The sequence below is a fragment of the Rhinolophus ferrumequinum genome, chromosome 7, assembly GCF_004115265.2.
Source record: "Rhinolophus ferrumequinum isolate MPI-CBG mRhiFer1 chromosome 7, mRhiFer1_v1.p, whole genome shotgun sequence".
NCBI classification, from domain to species: Eukaryota; Metazoa; Chordata; class Mammalia; order Chiroptera; family Rhinolophidae; genus Rhinolophus; species Rhinolophus ferrumequinum.
Genome location: NC_046290.1, coordinates 73,643,968 through 73,665,249, shown reverse-complemented (window position 1 = coordinate 73,665,249; position 21,282 = coordinate 73,643,968). Strand labels below are relative to the sequence as shown.

The 21,282-nt window shown below is 39.8% G+C and overlaps 1 protein-coding gene across 5 annotated transcripts in view; it reads right to left on the bottom strand.

The window, feature by feature from the left end:
- Nucleotides 1–15,013: 15,013 nt before the first annotated feature.
- FER (FER tyrosine kinase) overlaps nt 15,014–21,282 on the bottom strand; it is a 379,119-nt gene continuing 372,850 nt past the window's right edge. For all 5 annotated transcript variants that reach the window (XM_033110848.1, XM_033110846.1, XM_033110849.1 and 2 more), the window contains one exon: nt 15,014–20,399. In XM_033110848.1, coding sequence (XP_032966739.1) covers nt 20,257–20,399 — 143 coding nt within the window. In that variant the 3' untranslated portion in view covers nt 15,014–20,256. The remainder of the gene's footprint in view (nt 20,400–21,282) is intronic.

Sequence of the window (21,282 nt, the reverse complement as noted above, 5' to 3'; positions counted from 1 at the left end):
TGTTTCTTTTGCCCATCTTTTAAAATATTGGATTTTTTATTTAAAAAAAATTATTTGCCTGTTAAAAAATTGAGCTGTTGTCGTATTATTGGGTTGTAGCAGTTCTTTGTTAGAAAGGTATTCTGTGCTTTTTCTCTGATTTGCCCATTCATCCTCTTTTTGGATGACTGTAAGTTATTAAGTTTGATGAAATCAGATTATCAACATTTTAAAGGTTATTGCGTTCTCTTCCTAGAAACTTTTGACTGTATCTCCCTACCACCTCACGTCTGAGTCCCAAACTCTCATTTTTTCCCTAAAATTTTTATGACTTTAGCTGTTATTTTAAGTCTATGAATCATCTCAACTTAATTTTTGAGTATCATTTGAGGTAGGAGCCAAAGTTTTTCTTTCTTTTTTCATATCTCTATTTCAGGGCCATTTGTTGAAAAGAATTTCCCCCATTGCATTATTTTGTTACCTTTGTCAAAAATCAATTGACGGTGTGACTGTGGGTCCATTTCTGGGCTCCGCTACGTTCCATGTATCCGTTTGTCGATCCTGATGCAGTACCACCATCTTTGTGTGAGTCCCTACTTTGTTCTTCTTTTATTGGATTACTTTGGATATTTCAGGCTCTTTAAAATTTCATATATAGTTTAGAATCTGCTTGTATGTAACTTCTCTTTTTTCTTGCTGCTCTCAAACTTCTTTCTTGGTCTTTGACTTTTGACAACTAATTATAATGTGTTTTATTGTAACCCTGTTCACCTTCAACCTATTTGGGATGCTTTCGACCTCATAGATCTGGATGTCCATTTCTCTCCCCCAGTTTGAGAAGTTTTCAGCCATTATTGCTTTAAGTATACTTTCTGTCCTTTTTCTTTCTCCTTTCTCTTCTCCTTCTGTACTTTCCATAAGGTGGATATTATTTTGCTTGTGCTCCAGAAGTCCCATAGGCTTCTTTCACTCTTTTTCTTTTCTTTTTTATTTTCTTCTTTTGCTCCTCTGACTGGATAATTTCAAATGTCCTATCTTCTAGGACACTGATTCTTTCTTTTGCATAGCCAGTACTGCTTTTGAAGCTCTTTATTGAATTCTTCAATTCAGTCCTTTTTTAAAAACTTTTTTTATTGGGGAATATTGGGTGACAGTGTGTTTCTCCAGGGCCCATCAGCTCCAAGTTGTTGTCCTTCAATCTAGTTGTGGAGGGCGCAGCTCAGCTCCAAGTCCAGTCGCCATTTTCAATCTTAGTTGCAGGGGGCGCAGCCCACCATCCCATGTGGGAATCAAACCCGGCAACCTTGTTGTTATGCTCGCGTTCTAACCAATTGAGCCATCTGGCTGCCCTCATCAGTTCAGTCTTCTTGATTTCTAGAATTCTTTTTTTTTTAATGGCTTCTATTTCTTTGTTGAACTCCTTATTTTGTTAATGCATTATTTTCCCAATTTTGTTTAGTTGTCTGTCTGTGTGTTCTTGCAATTCAATAAACTTCTTTTTAAAAAAAAGGATAATTCTGAATTCTTTGACATTCAAACTATTCCTTTAGGGTCGGGTATTAGAACTTTATTAGCTGCCTTTGGTGGTCTCATGTTTATCTAACTTTGATCCTTGACTCGTTACACTGGTATCTGCACATTGGAGCAAGCACTCACCTGTTCCAAAGTTTACAAGTTCACTCTGGCAGGGACAGTTTTTCTCCAGTTATCTCAATTTGAGTTTCTGGACCTGTCTGCTGGTAACATTCTTAGACAGGTGGGACTTGCTCTCAGAGTCTTTTTTTTTTTTTGGTGAGGTCACTGCCCAAGCTCTGGGGTTGGGTGGGAGGAGTGCCGCGGGCTGAGAACAGTTGCATAGGCCTCTGGCTTGGTTTGCTGTCCACTTCAGGCTGTAGAATGGGCTCTGCAGTGCCTGAGATCTTTGTCAGGCTTACTACTAGAAGGGCAGGACTGGGAACTATACTCAAAAGTAGGTGAGGTTATTCATTACCTTCTCTGTCCTGGCAGGGCAGCAGGATGGGACCTGGGGCCTGGTTTGGTGACCCAAATTAGGTAATACTTTACACTGAATTTTCTGCCCAGAAGAGGCCACTGGTTTTGCTCTGCACTTTGTGCTGCTGTAAGCAGGACTGTTGGTGGGGTAGGCAGATTCCTGTGTGCTGTGGTTAGGTCCCCTCCCCCCCAACAAACACACAGACACACACACACACACACACACACACACACACGCGCGCGCTGAAGGCTGTATTCAGCAGTGGGTGGGACTATGAATTAGCTTCTCTGCCAGGACAGAATGGGAGAACCAGCTCAAAGGCTGGCAAAGGTCTTTATAGTCTTGACTCAAACTGACCGGTGTGCTGTAAGTTCTTTGGCTGGACTGTGTCAATGGTTTTGCTCTGTGGAGGATCAGCTCTGCTATTGTACTCTTTGCTCAAGCATTGCTAGGCTATGCAGCTTCCAGGCGTTATTGCCAACTTTCTGGTCAGGAGGGGCCGGGAACAACACTCAGCAGTGGGTAGGGCTGTAAATGAGCTCTCCTGCCTGGGAAGGTTGGGAGGGTCAGCTCCAAGAAGCTTTCCAGGTGTTCCCATCAGGCTTTCTGGTCAGGAGGGGCCTGGAGTTACTCTCAGCAGTGGGCCAGGCTATGAATTAGCCCTCCTGCCTTTTTGAAGCAAGGGAGGACCTCCAAGCCCAAAAAGGCTCTTTGTGGTCTCGAGTCAAACTGACTCAGTCCCCCAGTTCCCTGGCCTTATAGTGCCTTAAAGTGGTTTTGCTCTGTGGATGGTCAGCTCTGCTGCTGTACTGTCGGTTTGAGTGTTGTACTGTCGGTTTGAGTGTTGCTGGGCTATGCAGCTGCCAGGTGTTCTGGCCAGTTTCTCTGGTAGGGAGGGGCCGGGAGCTATACTCAGCAATAACCTGGGCTATCACTCAGCTCTCCTGCCTTGGCAGGGACAGACTAGGCTGCAGGGACAGCAAGGCTCTTCATTTCAGGAACCGAATTGAGCACACCTGCACCCCGTTGAATGCAGTCCTGCTTGCAACAGCACATAAAGTGCAGAGCAAAACCAGTAGCCTCTTCTGGGCAGAATATTCAGCTGGTCATCCTGCACCTCTGTCTTGGCTCTACAGATGAGCAAAGTTGCTGGTTGGGACTACTGCTTGGATGCTGCAGGTAGGAGCTTGGTCTGCCAAGCCCTTACCCTTTCTGCATCACAGTTTCCCAGTGGTCCAGCCCTAAAGATTCTCCTGCAATCTTTATGAGGCAAAACCAGAGTGGGGACTCCCAAGAAGTAACCTATAATGCTGGGGTTGCTTAATGTCCACCCTAGACTCTTTTTCCACCGGTGGAATTGTAGGCTCAGGGGAGACCTCTTAGAGTGGTGCTGCTCTGGCCGGGGGGTGGGACAGTGCAGTTAGCATGAAGCCACTCCTCTTACCCTCTAATTCAGTCTGTCTTGGTCTCTGGTACAGGGGGTGCTTCAGCTTCACCCCCATGTTCTAGGAGTCTTTCAGTGGTGTCTTTTCCATGAATTGTTGTTGTTTTTGTGAGGGGGAACAAAGTCAGGAATGACCTATGTTACCATTTTGGGGATATCACTCCTTCAATATAAAGTCTTTTGTGTTGAGCTTTGTTTCACTTAGCATAAGGCTTTTGCAAAGAGGTTTTTCTGTGCTCTTTGGCTTTCATTTCTGTTGGATAAATACCTAGAAGTGGGTTTTCTGGGTCATATGCTAGGCATACATCTAAATTTGTAAGAAAAGGCCAAAATGTTTTCTATGTCATTTTGCATCCTGTCAGCAATATGAGTTTTCCAGTTGTTCAACATCCTGACCAGGGTGGTAATGTCAAACTTCATACGTTTAGCCGTTCTGCTGCTGTGCAGTGGTATCCCCTTGAGGATTTACGTTGTATTTACTTGATGACAATGTTGAGCATCTTTTTATGTGCTTATTGGTTATTTTAAATTTTTCTTTGCTAAATGTAGATTCAACTTTTTTTTTTCACCCAGTCTGTCACTTGTCTTTCGTTTTATTGAGCATATCTTTCAAAGAGCAATTTTTAAAAAATTTTGAGAAAGTCCAATTTATCATTTTTTTCTTTTATGATTTGTGCTTTTTGTACTCTATTTAAAAATTCTTTGCCTAACTAAAGTCATAAAGATTTCTCTCCTGTGTTTTCTTTTAGAAGTTTTACAATTTCACCTTTTATGTTCATGATCCATTTAGAGTTAATTTTTTGCATAGAGATGTTTAATATTCAGACACTGTCAAAAATCAATTGATCATATATACCATAGATGGGTCTATTTTGGAATCACAGTTTGGTTTTATTAATCTATATGTCTATGCTTATGCAAATACCATGCTATTTTGATTATTGTCACTTCATAGTAAATTAGGTAATGTAAGTCTTCTTTTTCTTTTTCAAAATTTTTGGCTGTTCTAGGTCCACTGCCTTTACACATAACTTATAGAACCAAGTCAATAATATCTAAAAGTGTCCTGCTGGGATTTTAATTGGAATTAAATCAAATCTATAGATCATTTGGAGAATATCTTAATATTCAGTCTTTCAATCCATGAGCATATCTCTTTCCATTAATTTCTATCATCAATAATTTGCATTTTTTTAGTGTACAGGTCTTACATACATTTTGTTAAATTTGTCCCTAATATTTAATGTTTTTTTGATGCCGTTGTAAATATAGTTATCCTATTTCAGTTCTCAGTTATGTGTTGCTAGTATATACAATAAGATTGATTTTGTATGTTGACCTTTTTATCCTGTGACCTCACTGAGCTTACTTATTGTGTTCTAGTAGCTTTTTGTAATTCCTTATGTTATTTTACATGGAGGATTGTGTTGTTGCAAATAAAGATAATTTTACTTTGTTTTTCTCAGATTTTATTATGTTTATTTCTTTTTCTTACATTATTGTACTGGCTATGACCTCCAGTACAATGATGAATACAAATGGTGAGAGTGCACACGTTTTTGTTTTTTTTTTTAATAGCATACAGAGTGGTTTTTTTCTTATTGTTTTGTTTTTATTAGTTTCCAGTGCGCAAAACAATGTAATAGTTAGACGTTTATCATTTATATCCCTCACACTGTGTCAACCCCCCTCCCCCATCCACTATCCCTCTGACATCGCACACAGCCATTATATTTCCACTGTCTCTATTCCTAATGCTGTACTCCGCTTCTTCTAACTATATACATATACATGTGTATATATATATATATATATATATATATATATATATATATATATATATAAATATTGGTCTGGAGTTTTCTTGAAATATCCTTGTGTTTTTGTTGTTGTTACCTCTTTATTTTATTTTTTTAATTTTTATTTTTCAATTACTATTGATATACAATATTATATTTCAGGTGTATAAAAGCATTCCAAAAAGTCTGTTTTTGGAATTAGAGTAATGGTGGCCTCATTAAATGAGCTTGGGAGCCTTCCCTCTTCCTGGATGTTTTGGAATAGTTTGAGGAAAATAGGTGTTAATTCTTTTTTGAATGTTTTGGTAAAATTTATCTGTGAAGCCATTTGGTCCAGGACTTTTGTTTGTTGGGAGCTTGTTGATTACTGATTCAATTTTATTGGTAGTAATTGGTTTGTTCAGGTTTTTGTTTCTTCTTGATTCAGCCTTGGCAGATTGTGTGCTTGTGGGAATTTATCTATTTCTTCCAGGTTGTCCAATTTGTTGGCATATATTTGCTCATAATACTTTCTTAATTTTTTTTTTTTTTTTGTATTTCTGTGGTGTTGGTTATCACCTCTCTTTCATTTCTGATTTTATTTATTTGGGTCCTCTTTTTTTCTTGGTGAGTCTGGTTAAATGTTTGTCAAGTTTGTTTATCTTTTCAAAAATACCAGCTCTTGGTTTCATTGATCTTTTGTATTGTTTTCTTAGTCTCTATTTTGTTTATTTCCACTCTTAATCATTTGCTTCCTTGTACTAGGGCTTTGTTTACTGTTCTTTTTCCAGTTCCCTTAGTTGTAAAGATAGACTGATGATTTGAGATTTTTCTTGTTTCTTTAGGTAGGCCTGCATTGCTATGAATTTCCATCTTAGGACAGTTTTCCCTGTGTCCCGTAGATTTTGGGTTGTTGTATTTTCATTTTCATTTCAAGATAGCTTTTGATTTCTTCCTGGATCTCACTGCTGACCCATTCATTGTTTAGTAGCATGTTATTTAGTCTCCATGTGTTTGTGTATTTTTCAGGTTTTTTTCTTGTAATTGATTCCTAGTTTCATACCATTGTGGTCAGAGAAGATGCTTCATATGGTATCAACCTTCTTAAATTTATTGAGGCTTGTTTTGTGGCCTAACATGTGGTCTATCTTGGAAAATGTTCCATATGCACTTGAAAAGAATGTATATTCTGCTACTTGGGGGAGAAATGGGCTAAATTTCTGTTTGCATCAAACTAAATCCAGCCTCTGCCGTAGCTCTGATGCATATAGAAATTTAGAAAGTGGAGACCAGCAGATTTATAACAACATCCCTCCCTTCTTCACTTTATACTTCTCTCCCATTCTTCATTCTCCCTCATGCACACCTTTTCTTGTGGTATGAAATGAGTTCTACATCAGTGTACCCCTACAGTTTTTTATCCCAAAGCAGATGTTCCATGAATATAATCATTGGTGTCTTTTAAATGTGTATTCAGGTATTATTTTGGGAAGACCAGAAATCATCTACAAGGTTAAACATAAGGTAAAAGAGGAAGAATATAAATAAAAATGAAATCCAATTATAAAGAACAGAGAAAGGAAACCAAATATCTGACATTTATTAATTATAGCAACTAGAATAAATTTCATTGAATTTCCTGATAACAATAAAAAGAAAGAAAGAAAAAGTGACTATGAAATGAAAAAGGTTGAAATTTCATGAGATGGGCATTGAAATTAAAAAGTGCCCCAGAACCAACACACCTGGTAGCTGGCTTCAGACCACAACACACCACCACAAATTAGCTCCAAAAATGACACACCCAAAGGGTGGACCCGGCAGACACCAGAGACCCACTAAAGTTGGTGGATTAGGAATCACACACACACACACACACACACACACACACACACACCCACACCCGATTAGTGCCGCATCACTGAGGGCACTCGCAACACCAGGTCAACCAGCCTGGCCCACATACCTAAGGAGGCTCTTTCAATGGCTGAGCCTTACAGGCAGCTGGCAGGTGGCAACAGGCTTAGGGGGTTCTGGACCTTTTTCTAAGCTACCTCAGGCACAGTACTGGTGGCAGCCAGTCTCAATTCACAGCAAGGCTACCCCCACATGCCTCCAGGTCCAGCACAGGCAGCAGCCAACCATATATAGCTCTGTGGCTCCTACCAGGTAGCCCTGGGCTGGTAACAGGCAAGGCTGAAATTGCTCTTCACGGGAGCCCTTCTCAAGAGACACCAGAAACATCACACCCAGAGGCCGGACTCAGACCACACCAGAGCACTACCTGGTTAGCCCCACAAGTGTCACACCCAAAGGGGGATCTCAACAGGCACAAGAGCCCAAAATTTAGGCATTAACCTGGCTGGGGCAGATGGCTGCTTGTCCCCTTACATGGTTGCAATTAAAAGTAATAGTTTAACCATAGCAGATAAGATGCTCCCGTCTCTGATGGGTATTCCCTGGCAGACTAATGAAGTGTGCAGTTCTGGAAGAGAAAAGGCCTATTTTCTGGCATTTTGGCTGGATGTGATAGGGGTGTCCCTGTTCTAAGTCCACAAGACTGTGAGCCTGATGGGACACCAGTGAGCAAACCCTCCCACTCCTCCCACTCATGCCCTTTCATAAGGCACATGCATGATAAGTGTGCTCCTTAGGGTCCCACTGTACTACATACCGTATCATGATTATGCCTTGACATTTGGCAGGGGGATAGGAGGAAGATTGCAGGCATAGTGAAGGCTTCCAGGAGCTGCTTTAAAAATTAACTTGGGATGAAAGTCTAATAAGCTTAAATTATTAATTGGCTTTTATCCCGGTCTAAAAGGAAACATTTGGTGTGCGTGTACGTATGTGTGTGCATTCGTGTGTGTGTGTGTGTGTGTGTGTGTGTTTTCTGAAAAGGGAGAGTCTCCTGAATATGGAACAAGACCAAGCCCTCCTGAAAGGTGGGGGATGGGAGGCCAAAAGAGAATAGCTTCTAAGTTCAATACCTCAGATTTCTGTGACATTTATTTTTCTATTAATGCTTGGCATTTATATTGCTGTGATAGATCAATTAGCCTCTCACAATGTTCTAGTCCATTGACCTTATCATTTAACTATCCTATGGTGCCATTGTCACCACAGGGAGACTGAAAAAGAAACATTTATAATTTTGAATTACCTAGGTCCAGAGCTGGGGACACATGAAAAGGTTTAGTTTGGATAATCAGCAGCACATTAGATGACTGAACCTTCAGGGAGGTTTCCTTTTCCTCATCACTCTTGAATTCTGGCAGCCACACTGGAAAAGCAAAGGAATAGAACTCCTGCTGCGTAGTGCTGGTTGGTGTTCAGGGATTCCAAAATGACCCCAAGAACGCTTGCGAGATCCCTGAACCTCAATGCTGGAAGGGGCTTTACCTGAGATCACTGTATCTGTCAGGATCCTTAGCTGCAGGTGACAGAACTGGACTATGGATAAGATAGGCAGAAGGGAATTGGCTGGAAGGCGAGCAGGGTCTCCAAGGCCTAAGGGAGGCTAGAGAATGAGACTTGGGAATGGAAAGAAACTAAGGGTTCTCTGGAGGGCTAGGAAAAAGGAGTTACAGCAACCTGTTCCTCGGAGGAATGCCTGCTGGCTGTCCCTTCTGTCCTTCAGTCTTGGAAGAAAGAATCCATTTGGTAAATAAAGAAGGATATGGGTTCTTTGGTTTCTGTAGTGGGAGGACACTTGGAATTATGTTTCCATCAGGACCACACCAAATACTGAAAAGGAAATTCTCCTGGAGGAAATCAGGATGCTTTTAGCAAGGGGACGTGACTGATGGGAAGGGGAAAACAAAACACACACAAAAAAACAAAAAAACCCCAAACAACACAGGAGACTAAGAGAAAGAAAAGAAAAAGTTGGCTACTAAGTACTTAGTCGAACCTCATTTTACATGTGAGGAGACTGGCCCAGATAGTCATACGGATGGTTGAAGTTCACAGAGTGGTGATATTCCCAGCAAGGGTGAGAACCTAGCTTTCCCATCGCCCGGCGTGGTGCTTGATTCAACATCTGATGCCTTTGGAAGCAGCGCCAATGGCCTTGCTCAGCTGTAATCATAAGAGTTTGACCTAGTGTGTGGGTTTGTTCCAGTCGCTTCAGATTTGAGGAGTTTGAAAAAGCACTTCGTTCAGAGTTAGCTTTTGATTGAAGGAGCAACCATTGATGCTTTTACTAGACACTAGTTTTTATATCCATGTATTTTTGCAAGCTACATATATGTATCACCAGCTGCCTGAAGAAATCACTAGCTAGAGAGGGATGTACAGTAAGGTGCAGACTTTAAATACAGCTCCAGGGAATTTCAAAGATGCTGTTCCTCCACCTTGGGAAATGGGATTTCAGTTAAATAGCCAGTCTTCCTTGATGATGGATACACCCGGTCCTAATGAATTGAAGTAGGTAAAATCATGGGTTGTCTGGGATGCTGTGTCAGATATCAAACCTGCTGGAGCTGATGCAACTCCAGGCAGAGTTAAGAGCTATGGTGAAAAGGAATTCATCAGGGGTCCAGAAGCAGGCAGCACTGGTCAGTCATGCTGCAGAGGCAGGAAGTTCGAAGAGGGTTGTGTGGATTCGTTCACCTGTCCTAAGAAGCACGGGGGCTGCCCCACAAACAGTAAACACGTGTTTTGGAGAGGTGGGGGTGACTCCTCTAATCCAAGACCAGGGACGAGGAGAGGGCTTGGTTTAATGCAGGGAAACATGTAAATAACAGCATGCCATTTTAGAAACGTAACTGATTTGCTGGCTGAAGGGTCCGTAGAAATCCAGCATCTCGGCTCGGTGACGAGCTCAGCCTTGTACCAGAGCCAGGCAAGGGTGCGTGGTGGTGACTGCCCCCTGCAGCTTCTCTTTCCAAATATCTTTTGCTATGTCTAAACAAATCCTGTTATGAAACAACCACAAAAAACCTGGCAAACAGCCAATCCCCTCAGAAATGGGACTTGAACTACATTTCAGTTTTGATTTCTAAACAGAGGAAGCAGTGATTGGACTGTAAGCAACACACACCCATTATCATCAGAACTCATAAGCTTAATTACAGAGAAACTGAAAGCTAATAATTTTTTATGCACCGTTACAGCCCTAGGAGGCCAGTTACCATGGAAATCTCGCCTTCATTTCCGTCTACTTAGAGCATATTTACATGGAAAAGGAAGACAAATATAAACATGATAGAAAGATTAAACAAGGCACAGGTTGCTACAAATATTTAACATTTATTATAAGAATACAGTAAAAAAAAAAAAGGTTCTGCAGAACTATAGTGGTAATTGGTCTATTGGAAAGAAAAAGAGACTATTCAAAAATCACCAAAGTTTACAAAAAATATGAAAGCATGTTTTTAAAAAAGTAGAAAACAATTTTAAAACATCCTACAATGTTAGCCAAAATTCAAAGTGTATTTCTTCTGAATGTAAAAACTAACAAATAAATAAGTGTTAAATACAGATCTGAGTTAAAAATGGTAAAAGACAGACAACTAACTGCTTTATATATTTAGCTCATTCATTTTCAGACGTGTTTACAAAGCCAGATAAACTCACCAAAGGCCTTGTTTGTATGTTTTACGCTTGAACTTTTTATAAGAAGCACCATATTTCCAGTGTTTCTTTTATCCACTTCACAAATATATTATTTTAAAACAATAACAAAAAAGATTAAAGGTGCTTTAACCTGACAATATTGGCATTAAAAGGAAACTGTGTAAACCACAGGAGTGCTTTGCTCACAATGATGCTTGCAGATGGAGTATCTATAGAACTGGGGGCTGAGGGCCAGCCCCACTTGTACCCCAGGATCCCAAACTCATCTTCTAACAAAGGGACGAGGAAGCAACCCAGAAATGACATTTCTGCAACCACTCGCTGTGGGCTTGTGCCAGGACAATGGCAGTGTGTTAGGCCAGTGGGCTGCCCAGTCACAGAGGGGCATCATGTGTACATTTTATCTTTGCTTTCACTTTGCTTAGGTTCCTGAAGAAGTCAGTGCTGGTTTTGGGACGTTCACAACTTAATTTTATTCTCCTGCATTTACCTAGCTTTTCCTAACCTTATGTGAATACATGGCTATGACTTCAGAGAGTTCCAATCTTTTAGGGTACTCATCAGACCAAACCAAGAAAAACACAAAGAAAACCATAACATAAAGGCAGCAGAACTCACACCACCACCAACCCCCACTACACTCATGTTGCTTAACTAGGCCATCTAATTTAATCTATTTAAACATAAACATAAGATTTCTAGATGTCTGACTCGTAAAGTTGTTTCAGTGAAGAATCTCAACGTTTTGTGAACGAAAATGAGGAACAGAAATGGGTCATGAAGAATGGACCCCTGGCACTGGTCCACGGTGAGAGTCCGGGTGTGTCACAGGAGGGTTTTGGGTAACTGACGTTTCATACAGTGAAGTGAAATGTTCATCAAGAGAAAGAGAGTTTCATGTGTTTGGCCACTTTGGTCATGAATTTGAAATAATCAAGACCGCTCCCTACCAGTTTCCCTTTATCTTTGATTTAGATTTGATGCTCAGAACCTGTACCTGGGATTGGATTTAGAATCACAGGATTATAAAATATAGAGGTACCTTGGTTTTCGAATGTCTCCATTGACGAACATTTCAGTTTACAAACGCCATAAACTTTATGGGTCGATGATATCATTAGATAGTAAAATTCATGCTAAACTTGCAGTTTTAGGGGTTGATTTTAAAGGTCTGGAATGGATTTAATCCATTTTGCATTACTTTCTATGGGGAAACCGTGCCTCGGTTTTCGAACGTTTCAGAACTCGAACGGTCTTCCACAACGGATTACATACGAAAACCGAGGTACCACTGTATGCTTCTTATGGGGAATCAGGTGAGCCTTGCGGAGCCAATTTCCTTGACACGAAAGCCAACAATAGTGTGAAAGGCCTAGCATCTGAGGAGAATTATGGCAAATAAGTTCACCTCTGTTGGAATTGGTCTTCTGCTTGCAGCCAAAGCAAAGCAGCTCAGACTGGCAGGTGATGGGCCTCCATGGCATCCTGGAGTCTAACTATAGGAACTGCTGTACGTGGGTGAGGAGAAAACATTCATAGTCCTATGAAGCATGGCTCTGGGCACCATGCCCTCTGCTTTTGCTTCCAACAGTCTGGCATTCCTTAAAGAGCAGGCAGGCAAGTTTATTTCTACCAAGTCAAATCATTTATACCAAGAAAATTCCTACACAATAGGGTATTTTGCTTCACAGCCTTCCCCTCTCCCCGTTCTGTGTTTAAAAGCATGGATTCATGAGCTGGTGAAGACGGCCAGGATGGTCTTTCCCCCGGAATTTCAGTAACCACTGATTCCAGTTCCCTCTCAGCCCCTAAGCTTCTGAATCCAGGGCGCTCAGACATTTAAGTCCCCTATGGGGGGAATTTAGTTTTTGTGTGTCATAAGGCTTGTTCATGCAACTCAAAAGAAGATCTCAGGGTTGTATAATTTAATGAAAGAGCTACATGACAAAATTAATAGAGTTTGGACTCCTACACTTCATTTTTTTATTCTGAGTTTTGCTGCTCTAATGTGGGAACTGGGATTTCTTTTTATGGCCACCTCACACTTATCCTGTGTTGCCCAGAACATTGGCATTTCCCACTGACATCTGTCCTTATGCTTTCAAAGTAAGGTACAAGTGCCCGTGATAAGATAAATTGCCTAGATGGTTAGAGTTTTCGCATGGATGTTTGCACTGAGCACACGGGAGTCAAGTAGTGTTTCTGTTGTCTGTTTTGAGGGTTTGAAATCTGGTTTCTCAGTATGTCATGTTAGAATCTGTTTTGGAGAGCATCTAGCATGTGCTTATTCTGATACTAAAGATGGACTTGACAAATCGGAGCAAGGACTTGACAAATTGGCTTTTTAGGAAGGGTGCTGCTTTGGGGGATGTGGCGAGCAGAGCGGATGTCACGTAACACAGCGATGCTTTGGGGTCGGTATGTCTAGGTCGATTGGCTTATTTTGAACTTAAGGCTTAATTTTTGCTACCCTCTTTTCTAAAGCTATGGAAAAACTTGTTAACATTGCACAATTTAAATACACTTTTAGATATTCACTGGTAAGAGGAGTGTGAAAGCATAAAAAAATAATGGCATAGAAGAGTGCAATGGAAAATATTGAATATGTCCAGGGGCATAAGGTACAAGTGGTCATTGTTAGTATTTTAACGTTTCTTTGGAGGTAGGTCGTCTAGTGAGCTGACTTGGCCAAGTCAATGGGCTGCTTCGCTCAACACATGTCCGCACACTGACCTTTCTGTCCTGGACATCTCCCTCCCCTGTGGACAGTGCCACCCATCAAACGCATTGCCACCTAATTGCCCTGTCTCCAACTAGGCCGTCTTTGTATTCTAAGCTGCACCTGCCCTGGAGCTGCTCACACAGTGGGTGTGCAGTTGGCCTCAGTCAATGGATGCCCAGGAGTTCCCTCTGAGGGAGCGGGGCCTCGCAAGCATCTGAGGAGAAACTCTTGGGTCTAGGCCACTTAGGGCACTATCTGATAAAAGCTGACGATAAAAGCCTTTTCTGTTTTGGTAAAGTAAGGATTAAGAAACTGAATATGAGAAAAGGAAGTAAACAGAAGTAAACAAACAAAAACCAGAAAAACTAGCACCCAGCATGGTTCCTTGCAACTGACCATGGCTGATGGTCAAGAAAAGTGTCTGAATGAATAAAGCGAGGGAAACATATTACAAAATTTCTGCGACCAAGGTCATTACTATTACTTAGGACATTTTATTATTTTGTAGAACGCTCACGTCTGCTGGCCTCGATGGTAATGTTTGGGAAGATAATTTAGAAATTCAAGACTTGAATCTTTTTAGAGTGAGTCCTAAATATTCTTGTTTGGGGACCCTTAAGAAGTCTGCTGGCAAACAGGGATGCTAAATCCATCTTCATATTACAAGCACGGACACCTGCAAGATATCTTTAATCAAATAGAAGCTGTCACAGCAATTCTCCTCCAGTGCCGGCTGCCCCAGACATATGTGTGTCGTCACTCGGCTTCCCACAGCTTAGCGAGTTGGCTGGACCATTGTCATGTCTTCAGCCTTACAGAAAAACTGAGCAAGGGTAATTCTCATTCAACAGTTGCTACCTCCTGAGATTACGGGGATCATAAAGAAAATCAAATCAATATCCAATTCAGTGCCCTTTAAGGAATGTTGTAGAGACTTGAGAAGCATGTAATATTGAATAACATGCAGCAGGAAGCGCCTCAAAACCTGCTTTGGAGCATTCGCTTTTCCTTATTGATACTGTATTTATTTGTTGGGAGGTTAGCCTTGGAGTCACGTTGTGTTAGTACTTCATTACCGCCCTTCATGTTCTTTCATCTTCCTCTTCCCAGGTCTCTTTCTCTGCCTTCTGTGTCTAGCCGCAGCCAGCCTGCACTATGTCTAACTGGTTTTAGAATATTGCTAAGATTCCTTCCCTCCAATGTTACTACCATTTTTCCCCGAAAATAAGACCTAGCCAGACCATCAGCTCTAATGCGTTTTTTGGAGCAAAAATTAATAGAAGACCCGGTCTTATATTATAGTATATTATAATATAGTATACTATATTATACTATAATATAGTATATTATACTATAGTATACTATATTATATAGTAATATACTAATATGCTATATTATATAGTAATATACTAATATGCTATATTATATAGTAATATACTAATATGCTATATTATATAGTAATATACTAATATGCTATATTATATAGTATATTATAATATAGTATAAGACAGGGTTTTATATTTATTTTTGCTCCAAAAGATGCATTAGAGCTGATGGTGTGGCTAGCTCTTATTTTCGGGGAAACACAGTAGCATAAAGATATGGAACACTACTCTTTAATTGGTATTTTCCTACTTCCCTGCTGAATCCCATGTTTCCCCAGAATAGAGCTCATCACAGTCAGGTCCTTCTGGGGGTAACCATAGGAGCCAATTAGTTAACATCAATCAGAAGGTGAAAAGGAGGTTGATCTAAGCCTGCTCTCATTTAGGAGACTGGCCCAGGTTAAGCCCCATTGCAACCAAAGACTTCCAATAAGGTCTGAATCATCAGTGACCTGAGTTTAAGAACTATTAAATGCAACGAATGCAAATGGAAAAAGACTGAGTTGTCTCTCTTAAGTTCGAAGATATGACTAAATCCTTTAGCTGTCAGGACAATGTGTATAAATGTCACCCATGGCAACGTGACGTCTGAGCTAGGGATACTGCTCTAAATGCAGGGAGAGAGGTGTTTTGGTTTGCTCATAATAGACCCGCACATTGGCAGGTGACTTTAATTTTCTGTAGGGAAGGGTCAGGCTTGGTGGCACTGTTCTCCTCAGGCTTTCTAGTGACACTGTCCAAGTCTTTGCTCCACTGTCCGTAGGGGCTGCGTCATTTCGCCTTCAAATAAGGTTCTTTCCTCTTTGCCTTCGTAGCTGCTTGCCTCAGCTCCTTATTAACAGATACACTGAGGCCTGTGCTCATTACTTCTCTGCAGTTTAAAGTGACTAGGAGTTTAGAACAGAATTTTTCTACCACTCGAAAATCTCAGTCCTTATTAGGCAGCTAAGTGCATCTTAGTATCTATACTTGACAAGTTAGAATTTAATCGTTGAATCAGTAGGAGGCAGTAGGATGGTTTTCAAAAGATAATAAATATTTCCTTAAATTGAATTATGACTAAGATATATAGATCATACTCCTTCTATGTTATAGCATTATTTTTTAAAGGATAATTTTATGGGACTCTAAGATTGTACCAATACCTACTTCAAGTAGACAATCTTGGTACATGAGTATTTTCTTTTGCCAAAATGAATGTGTGGTTCTGAATTCTTCCAAATGATATACTACTATTCAGACTTGATATGAAATTTATCATAACAAAGAAAAATAAATAAAATTAAAATATTTAATAAAAATATCCTGGTATGTATAAGCAAATCAGTTAGTAATAAAAGAGGTAACACTTTATTTTAATGGTAAACTTGTGAGCTAACTTAATAGTATAATGGAAAAGTAATATAAACTCATTTTCATATAAAATCTTTGTTTCCATTTAATTAACATATTAATACATAAAGAAAAGTGTCTTTTTCAATTGTCTGCCCTTTTGTTGTTCTTTTTATTTTGCATTCTCTGTTCGGTGTGAGGTTTCTGACCTCCTAAATACAAAAGTCAGTCTTTGCATGACTCAGAATAGTGCTTATGGACAATCAATTTTTGTTGATAAGAAACAGCTAAAATATCAATGTAGTGATCAAGGGAGGATGTGAGAAAAAAAAGAGGGCTGAGGCAAACATCCTCTTTTCAGAAAATTTCAATTAATCTCACTTCAAAAGACACAGCGCCACACAATAGTGTACACAGAGCATACTAAGGAAGGTTTTTGTAAGGTTTTCAGAACACCTGTTGACTCACAGAATGAATTATAAAGTGGAGTGACTGAGATAACTCAGTGAAGGTGACGTGCAATGCAGACATGTGTCATTGCATTCTAATTTTTATGTGTATCCCACTACAAGGTCCTCAGTGTGTGACATATATTGTAATTAAAACACTTCATTCTTGATACAGTCTCACACTAGTATTGTGAAGCCATAGTTATTTTAGTGGTATTAGCCGAACTTTGTATGAAACTATATGGCAAACCTGAAATATAAGTATAACATAGACAAGAAAACCATACTGTAGATTAAAGGAAATTAAAACTATTTCAGTGACTAAACAGTTATTTCTTTTAAAAATAACCCTCAAATGAAAAACAATTGTGAAATGTGTTTTGAACAATAGCAAATACAAGTGGCTCATGGTTTATGCTGATCTGCTTGTAAGATGTTTAAGTAATATTGTATTTGTGATAAAATTGTGAATTATGGATGAAGAACTTTATTGCTTATATCAAATTTGGAAGATAAAAGATAAATGAGACCTTTCACTGGGAACCTAGTGGCAGGATGGGCTGAAATAAAGCCTCTGGTTTTGAACATTTAAACAAAACCTGTTAATCCTTTATTATTCTTTTCCTGGAAGAGAAGGAATTCATTGGCTTTGGGAAGTAAATTTAGATAGATTTCTCAAATAAAAAATTAATTTTAGGTTTCACATGTTGGTAATAAATGTTAGTTTGACATTAAAAGGTTTCTTTCCTTGAAAAATAATGAACTAGCTAAATATTTTTCATAAAGGCTCCTTGGTGATTCAAAACAAAAAAATGTAGGTGAGAGAGTCAGACTGCCTGGGCTTAACTCATCTCTCACACCCTCCGTATCCATAAATTTCAGGAATTATGACAGGAACTGTATGGTAGTGATACATGCAACTCTTGGAAAAATCAATTAATAACACAAAGGTTTGCAACCTGGCTTAATTACGTTCAGACCAGTAGCAATTTTGGCTACAACTGTTTTCTTACTAAACAAGTCATCGGATTTTGGGCATTTCTGAAGCCTTCTTTGCCTGCATCAACTTGCAAATTCAGAAAAGTATTTATGTGTGTGCTTTTTAGGTAGGGATTAGTCTCCTAAAGTACATAATTCCAATAATTATCGGTGACAGAAGGGATGAATAAGTTATGCTTTAAGTGCAAGAAAATTAACAGTAAAAAAATGGTTTGCCTAAGTCTTTCTTGATGCATGTGCCTATATTAAATTTAATATTCTGTACAACTGATATCCTGCAAGACTCCCAATGAGTTATTAATCCTGCACTATACCACTGCCTGCTTTGGGACAAAGAATAAAATAGAATTTAAATGCAGCAGATGTCATGATGTTTTGAAAAGCTTCTTTAATTTAAGCACAGAGTTATGATGTGAATTGTAAATTCCAACAGCTGGGATGAATGAAATATCAATGCCATGTTCATGCCTCAAACCAGAATGCAGAGATTGAGCTTCAGGCCTTGTTCACAAAATGAAAGCCCAAACCATCCTTCTCTCTCCTTGTTGAGAGCTTAGCATTGAGGCTGTGAAGTGACGGGAGGCTCTTTTCTTTCAGCAAAGAATGTTATGGAAAGAGTCACTTGGAAATAATGACAAAGGGTGGAAATGTCCCCATCTTACTCTTACTTTTGTAGACGGGCAAGGGCCTGAAGACCATAGCACTTCATTTTAATTCGTGAGTCTGAGCTCTGATTTACCACAGTATATGCCATCAAAAGAAGGTCCCATTTATTTGCAATATTTGACAGAGGGAAACCAATGCTGATGTAAAAAATGGCTTTGAATATTGCAATGTATTTTTGAGGGCAATTTTATGCTTTCGTTTTAAGCATTAAATATGTATAAAACTTTCAAGGAGATTGAAATGATAGACACAAGCCATTTTTCTCTTCAGTATTATCTTTTCTACTCTTTAGAGTATTGGGTGTGAGTTCTGTGTAATGATATTCATATAGGCAGCAAACAGTTGTTGTTTTTCTTTTTTTTTTCCCTATCCCATAAGCTTTTCCAATAAATGTAGACCAAATGATCACTAAGGTACTCTTTATCTGGACACCTGCCTGAGTGCTTATTAAAAGCTCCCAAGCTACACTGACCCCTGAGCGAGACCATCACACACATTTATCCTGAGAAGCAATATATACAGAACATGGGGTGATTCCCTGGATGCAGCTAAGATTTAGCTCAACAGAATCCTAGATTTAACTCTGTGTGACATATTCATTTGAAGCTCCTCCAGAACTGTACTTGCATACCTGTCAGCTAATGATAAAAATTTCCAGGTAGCAGTCTAAGGGTAAATGAAGGGGGAAAGTGGAACTACAAGGGCTGTCCTATATCTTTTTCCTAAGTACCGTTCATCTTCTTAACCATTTACTCCATTTACTCTGCCTTGCTTTGTGGTAGTGTGTGTGTGTATGTGTGTGTGTACACACACATGAAAGTGTTTATCTGAACTAGGATTATGAAACTCTAACAGCTCTGCAAACTGGTACAAATGAAGGGAATGAAATTCTAGGATGCCTCCTCTGACATGAGGGTACTTTACCAAAAGTATGCTGTTAGTTGTGTGAACTTGTGCTTTGTAGTTGCTCTAAAAAAAAAAAAAAAAAAGTTTGTTGCCATTAAGAAGGCTTTATCTCTGAACTCCTGAAAAATGTTTTTTAGAAACTGTTTTGTGAATTCAGACCATAACATGAAAAGGTTGTGTGTTTGTAAAGGCATAACTCAGATATAAAATAATACTTTCCTTCTCTTGTGTTCACTGCTCTCACTGCTTTTTTTCTTCAGACCACCCTCCTGTTCAAACTTCCTGCTGTCACAACTCAAAACCATCCTTTAAAAGCTGCTGCCTCGCCATGAGGCGTGTGCTATTTTGAGGACATCTCATGCATGGTTTTCTGATGCTCAGACAGAGGAGAAGGGAAACGTCAGCCTTACTAATGATACAGGAAGTGTGATGATTCTTACACTGCACTCATTTTTGGCAAGAAAGCAAAGAAAAACCCTAGGAAGGGCCAAATAATTCCCAATATAAAAATGACGGTTACAAACACAATCTTGCCTTGGCAGAGCAGAAAGCCAGTATTGGTTGGAATGTGTCCTGCAAACATGGCATTTCCAAGGCAGCGTATAGCACCGATTAAGTCAGGTTTGTGGCATGGGAATAGGACCGCAGCCCATGAACTGTTCCTGAAGTAGGAAAGCTTCGAGAAACATCAGTGGTCCTGGTGTGGAAAAGAGCTCTGCTTTCCCTCACATTAGAGCCTGTGCTTTTCTATTTACAGTGACCTGAAAGGGCAAGATTGCTGTGGCGAGCTAATAAAGCCCAGGGCAGGACTGTTTCTTGAATGCATTTACCTTGGTCTTTGTGTTGTTGTTTTGTTTTTTTTAAGTGGTACATATTTGAAGGAAAAAAAACAGTTAATAAAAAAGATAACCTTAGCAGACTGTTGCAGGTAATGTGGTATAAAGTCGGTGTTAATGAGAAGAACGATATGACTGCAGGAGCAGCAGGAGCAAGTCCGGACGGCTGTTCGGCACCGTTCCTTCACTATGTCATTTTCTTCTTGATGGCAGTGAGCTCTTTCTGAAGTTCACTGAACTTGGGGCGGTTTTCAGGCTTGTAATCCCAACACTTCATCATAATTTTAAAGATATCCTCTGGACAGTGCTGGGGGGCTGACATCCGGTACCCTGAAGACCCGAGAGAAGAAGAACAGGGACTTTAGAATGGAGGGAAGATACAAACGTTCACGCGGGTTTGCAGTTGGCAAGTTGAGCACCTGGTTTTGTAGGTATATAGAAACAAAAACCCATTTCAGGGCAAACTGATTTTATTTGATTTTTCTCCTATGAGGGAGGGAGAATTCATTGTTACAGAGCCATAGAATTACCTTCTAGTTCAAAGAACCCATTCTTAGTTCGTCTGTCATGAAGTCCAATGTGAGATACATCACACACAAATGCATGTTTTACTTACTATAACCATTTGCTTTTAGAATTTGCTTTTAGATCTGTGGGCAGAGTTTCAAAAAAGCATCTCTCCAGGTTTTTGAAGATGAGGATTTAACAAACACTAATTCAAAAGTGAAATAAAAATGAATATGAGTTCTATCCTCGTATAGTCCAAGCAGCAGCTTTAATTCAGAGATGTGTGGCGGTATCCCAGCAGCGTGCCGGGTGGTGTACCTTCCTGTGTATGTTTGCCTCAGGAGATAAGATGTCGGTGAGAAGTCGGAGAAGGTAGGAAGGAAGCTAGAAAGTCATCCCCCTACACCCAATTTACAGCCCTGTCCCCTGTGAGCGGCCTGACGCCAGGCACTGCCATTTTGTCAAAAGCGTTTTTTCTGTTGAAAGCCGTGGACTACACAAGTGCAGGCTAAGGTGTCACCATCCCCTACTCATTCCAGTCGCTCATCTGGGAACACCACAGGCTTTCTTCAGAAGTACTACAAAATTCTCAAAAACTTCTTCCTGAAGTCTAACGACATTTCAATTTGCAGTAATAGTAATGTTGTTTATTTGGCATAGAATAAAAAGTAGGAGCTTGAGGACCACTATCCTAGTTCCCTTGAAG